The sequence below is a fragment of the Galeopterus variegatus genome, unplaced genomic scaffold, assembly GCF_000696425.1.
Source record: "Galeopterus variegatus unplaced genomic scaffold, G_variegatus-3.0.2 Scaffold11126, whole genome shotgun sequence".
Lineage (NCBI taxonomy): Eukaryota > Metazoa > Chordata > Mammalia > Dermoptera > Cynocephalidae > Galeopterus > Galeopterus variegatus.
This window is the reverse complement of record NW_007737237.1, coordinates 2,633-8,643: the sequence shown is the minus strand read 5'-3', so window position 1 is coordinate 8,643 and position 6,011 is coordinate 2,633. Positions and strand designations below refer to the sequence as shown.

Sequence of the window (6,011 nt, the reverse complement as noted above, 5' to 3'; positions counted from 1 at the left end):
TTGTTTGAGGAACCTCCATACCATTTTCCATAGAGGCTGCACCATTTTGCAGTCCCACCAACAATGTATGAGAGTTCCTTTTTCTCCGCAACCTCGCCAGCATTTATCGTTCAGAGTCTTTTGGATTTTAGCCATCCTAACTGGGGTGAGATGGTATCTCAGTGTAGTTTTGATTTGCATTTCCCAGATGCTGAGTGATGTTGAGCATTTTTCCATATGTCTGTTGGCCATTTGTATATCTTCCTTAGAGAAATGCCTACTTAGCTCTTTTGCCCATTTTTTAATTGGGTTGCTTGCATCTTCTTTTTTAACCAAGATGGAACTGTGGCTCACTTATAGTTTTTATCATGTTTCTCAAGCTATTTTAACCTAGAATGGTCACCAGTCCTTTTCTCCATAATTCATACCAGTGATTTCAAATATTCTGGATTTATCACACTGCTGTCTTGCCATTTTAGATTACTTGTTTCTCTCTCCCAAGTTTCTATAAATTAAAAGCTAAATGCTTTATTACAATAAAGTTAAACATTATTGGCAAGAAAGTTTCTTTGGCATGCTGGGTCACTGAAATTGCACCCCGGTAGGGTGCACATAATGACTAGTTGTCCCACTATTATTGATGTTGGTTTCAATCACTTGCTTGAGCTAGTCATGGCCAGATCTCTTCTCTCTAAATATGTGTTTTACCATTTACAATCACTAATTAACTTTTGGGTGATAATTGTCAACAGGGAAAGTTAAATTTCGTATCAAATTTCCACATAATGTTTGAGTATCCATCAATTGTGTTTGGGAAAATTAGCTATTTCATTTGGGTTTATAAATGATCATTTTTATGTTTAAGCACTCTTTTGACAATTTTTACCTGACATAATACAGTAAAATAAAATAATTCCATAAGGAAGTCAGGATCAACTATAATTATTCTTATAATATAGGTGAAAACTTAATAATATCTCTTTATCAATGTTCTGAGAAAGAAGTTATTGTAATAATTACCATCAGTGTGCAAAAATATTTTTGTTCTTTCTCTTTCTGTGTCCATCACTATGGACTCATGGATTTTTATTTATTTTATGTGCTGTAATTGATTGTACTAATTATTTCTTTGATGCTGAAATCTACCCAAATGTCACCAGTGGGATGTGACCAAAGTGGTTCTTTGGTTTGTCAGACTTGGCCTCAGAGTCTTTGACCAAACTCTTACTTTTTGATACAACCTGATGTCCACGACTCAAAGAGTTTTTATTATGTCCAAGATCTTAACTTCTCCATACCTTCTTGTAGGGACAAAGGTATTTAGAAACCAAAACATTGGTTGTAGAGTTGCTGGTTCTCAGAAATATCATGTTTTTAACCCTTCACCCTATTAGAGGACAGGGATATAAATTTTATTTTTTTTAAAAGATCATTACTTGAGGTTAATATTTTCACTTCAAATTTAATGCTATGCAGTTTTATATTTAGCACCTTTTGCTTTTACCTTTTTTTCATGTTATATTAATATTTCATGTAATCTGAAACTTTTCTCTCTTGTCCATCTACAGGTGGAATGTCATCCTTATCTCAACCAGAGCAAACTGCTGGATTTCTGCAAGTCAAAAGACATTGTTCTGGTTGCCTACTGTGCTCTGGGAAGCCAACGAGAAAACCAATGGTAATAAGGACAAAAAGGAGCTGAACTGAACATCATCTTGTTGAAATGTTTTTAATCATGCCATACTCAGTTTCCTGGGGTTAATTCTAAAATGGCTCAAGGGGAGGGTAGAATTTCTCTTCCTGACAAGATCCCAGATAATGCTGATACATCTGGTCCAGGGACCACATTTGAGACACTCTGGTCTAGGGTAGATGCCTCAGTCTGTTTTGAGAGTCTCCTGTGAAACAGAATACTCAGCCTCAGGAGTTCAGCATTTCTGCCTTTCCTTCCAGGATGGACCCAAGCTTCCCGGTTCTCTTGAGTGATCCAGTTCTTTGTGCCATGGCAGAAAAGCACAAGCGGACTCCAGCCCTGATTGCCCTTCGCTACCAGCTGCAGCGTGGGGTGGTGGTCCTGGCCAAGAGTTTCAATGAGAAGCACATCAGGGAGAACTTGCAGGTGATGAGCGGGGCTGTGGGCATCGGGCTCCTGCACAGCCCCCTGCAGGCTTGTGCTTCTTTGTAAAGCTCTCAAGACTTCTTTATCCACATCAATTTCCCTGGAAATTCTTATTAATATAAACTTTGTGTGCATTCACAAGAGTTTCCTCATACACTACAACAGGATAGGCAGCATAGCTAGATAGAATTAGGATTGGACAGGAAAAAGATATTTGAATTTCAGCATTGAGTTGTCAATTTACTCTGTAGCTCTGTGCGAGTGACATCTCATTTACTTCATTTTCTGAATTGAGGGATTTAGATTAGGTGATCTTCAGTCTACAAATGATTAAGGTTTCATTTTTCATTTCCCTAAATACTCTGTAATTTAATTTTCAATCATTTATTCACTCTGAGTTTCTTTCTTCGTAAAGTGCCTGTCATTCAAGTCTTTGCCTATTTTTATTAGGACTTTTTTAAAATTTCATTTTCTAGTAGGATGCCATTCTTACAGTACTAACTGTAGTTGTAGAACAATCTACACCTAAGACAGAAGTTAATACAAAAACCACTCATTTAGCTCATGATATTTTGGTATAAAATTAGCCTGGGCGTAGCCTGAACTCAGTGAGTTTTCTGACCTTGGCTTGGCTTCAAGTGTTTGCAGAGAGTGCAGGACAAGGAGTCAACTCTGCTCCAGGATATCATCTGTGCTATTGTCAGGGAATTCTCATCTCTTTTCCATATGGATTGTCATCCTCCAGCTGAGAAGCCCAGGCCTCTTCTCAGCACATCCACAATCCCAAGGCAGGAGTGGATACTTGCAAAGCCCTTTCATGTCTAGCCTCAGAACTAACACATCATTGCTTCTGGCAAATCTATTGACCAATGCAAGTTACAGACAAGGCCAGACTCAACAGGTGGGAAATAGATGCCACCTGTTAGTGGAATTGTTGGGGAAAATGCTGAAATAATATTCTCATAGTCTCGATAACTTTTTCTATTTTGTTTTTAGAATTTTTAAATGCACATAAATGTTTAAAGAATAAAACAATGAATGCCTTTTACCTACATTCATAAATTGTTAAATTGTTTACAAATTGTTTTTGCTCTCTTTCTTTGTATTATTAGAGTATTACTATGAATTTATAAATACATTTGGTTCAATATATTATCAATTAGTGACAACTTTTTATGTTTACATTCTCAATTTTATTTATTAATTTATTTATTATCTGAGTTTACTTAGCAGGCCAATAAAATTTATTCTGGTAATAAATTAATATATACAGTCACCAAAAATGTTGAGTGCTTCCCAGGAAAAATGTTTCTGAATGTGTACACTTATGTATATGTGGAATCCTTTAAATAGTTTTGTAGTTTTCAGAAGTGTGGTAACACCAGCTATGAAGAAGAATGAAGTCTCTTTTTCTGTGATTCATGATATGGAGAGTTTGAGGTTATAAATATTTCAACTGCCATTTCACTTCCTGCAAAATACCGTGCCTGAAATCAGAGAACTGAGAGCTGAGAAATTAGCTGATCCACTCTCCTAATTCTACAGATGAGGTATCTACTGGCCTTACCAAAGCTAATAAGAGACAGAGCCTGGATCAAGAATTGGTTCTCAGAGGTGCTCCAGAAATGTCTTGGGCTTATAAATAAGGCACACATATCACACAGAACTCTAGTCATATCTGAAACACCCTGATTTTACTTTCTGTTGGGTGTAGGATTAAATCCTGATCTATTCTTTTGTAGTTCACAAACTTAGTGACTCGATTGCTTTAGAAACAGAATCATTCCCATCATTGCAGAGTATCACCGACCGCTGACTGCAGGTGCTGTGGATGCTTCATTTCTCCTGGGATGTTTGAACTTGGGCAACTTTTTTCCTGTCCTGTGCTCACTGTGGACCTGTATCAAGGATGTCTGTCCTTGTTTGAAGTTGTCTACAAAACTGTCAACATACACATGGGACAGTTCACTTCTCTCTGCAGCTCATTGCCACCAGATTCAGCATGTGCCCTGCTCTGTGCACATGAGCAGTCACTTTGCTTTTGCAAAGCAGATTTGAATTACTTCTGGGGTGTTGGTGTCCCAAACAGCAATGAGATTTCTTTTTATCTCAGGTATATGCCATAGAACTTACCAAGCACTTTTGACATACAATTTTTGGTCATTTATGATATCTCAGCCTAATGACTGCAAATAGCCATGCTGCTGGCAGGTAATAAAAGGCCGCTCACTTGTTTTAATTTAAAACTCCAATGAGTGTCTGAAGCACAATTATCACTCAGTTATAGGACATTCACATTCTAGCAAGCTATTTTTTCTATTTGCCATTCTAAAAACCATCTTCTAGACATAAGAGCATTTTTGAAATTTTATATATACACACCAAAGTTGTGTATTAAAGGAAATTTTCAATCTTCCATGTAAGTGATTCTAATTTTTAGCTATTCTCAGCACCAGCCATGAAGACTTGACATGAACCCCTATCTGGAATGCAATTTCATTAGCCTTATCAAAAAAACAAATAAACAAAATCCCAGGAAGGAAATATGATCTGCTCTAAACTAATCTGGCAAAATCACTCAAGCATTTCATTTGATACGTTGGCATGTTTTGCTCCCCTCACTGTTACCTATTTCTCTTCCTTTGGCTGTTTTTTTTTTTTTTTTTTTTTTTTTTGTTTTTTTTTTTTTTTTTTTGTTTTTTTTTTTTTTTTTTTGTTTTTTTTTTTTTTTTTTTTTTTTTCTGGTATTTTTATCTTCTCCTGACTGTCAAGAAACACACAGACTACAAAGAAATTCCATGTTCTTAGTAGTTTTCTTTCTTGTTCACTAACTTGTAGTTCTGGGGAATTGTGACCTCGCCATATTTTCTCTTTAATACCATGACTGAACTCTGCAAGAAGTGTAACAGAATGATGTACTGAACATAATGTGAACCTTCTAATCAGGGCGAGACTGAGAACACTGGCTTGGTGTGGGGACCAGAACTGCCATACTGACAAGGTGACAAATTTTAAGTTGAGAACAGCAAGTTGATGTCAAATTTCAAAACAAGGACTAATTTTAATCATCTTCATAACCAAGTCAAAATTCCAATCCCTTTTTCTTTAGCATGCCAATGACTGAGGCAGGTGATGCTGTTATCAGATATGGGAGTAAATAGATTTAAGCTATAAAAATTATGAAACAGGGGCAAAGAACACTGATTTGAAATGATCTACCTTCAAATTCAGATGTGAGATTAAAAACATTTCCAATTCAAAGTTCTAAACAAGAAATCCAGGAACGTTATGTAGTGGATTTGCTTCTCTGTTTAAAGATATACTCAACAGTTGATAAAAAGAATCTACTCTCTAACAGAACAGTAATTGGATTGGCAATTATGCAGTCTAAAATAATAAATATTTTTTGCTCCTGTACTAGGTTTTTGAATTCCAATTGTCTTCAGAGGATATGAAAGTCTTAGATGGCCTGAACAGAAATTTTCGATACATTGACCCTAAAAGGTAAGTGACCTTGATGAAAATATTGCTGTAATATTTTTTCAGAGTAGGAATGTGGGATGGGTGTAAAAAGTTACTTCAGTACCAGGAAGAGAGTGGCCGGTTTGAGTCAGGGATGAGACAGGAGCTCTATGCAATTCTCCTTCCAGAGTCACCACAGAGCTCTGTTTTCTGACACAGCCACAGGGTGCAGGGCCCAGGGTCAGCGTGGACTTCCCCACATGGGCCTCTGCATGCCTCACTCTATAGAACTTTCCAGAGTAGTCAGTATGGCTGCTCTTTATACACCTTCCATGGAGGCCTCTCTTTCCTATAACTGCATAGTGGACATACCCTGTGAATGTCACCAATGTACCTAATTGAATGTTTCCAAACCAAGTTTACATCATGTTCTCCCAAACCCACTCAATTT

At 36.9% G+C, this 6,011-nt stretch overlaps 1 protein-coding gene across 1 annotated transcript in view; it reads left to right on the top strand.

The window, feature by feature from the left end:
* LOC103610426 (aldo-keto reductase family 1 member C3 homolog) overlaps positions 1-6,011 on the top strand; it is a 16,920-nt gene that overhangs the window by 9,000 nt on the left and 1,909 nt on the right. The window contains exons 6-8 of the mRNA XM_008594597.1: positions 1,548-1,657; positions 1,933-2,098; positions 5,520-5,602. Coding sequence (XP_008592819.1) covers positions 1,548-1,657; positions 1,933-2,098; positions 5,520-5,602 — 359 coding nt within the window. The remainder of the gene's footprint in view (positions 1-1,547; positions 1,658-1,932; positions 2,099-5,519; positions 5,603-6,011) is intronic.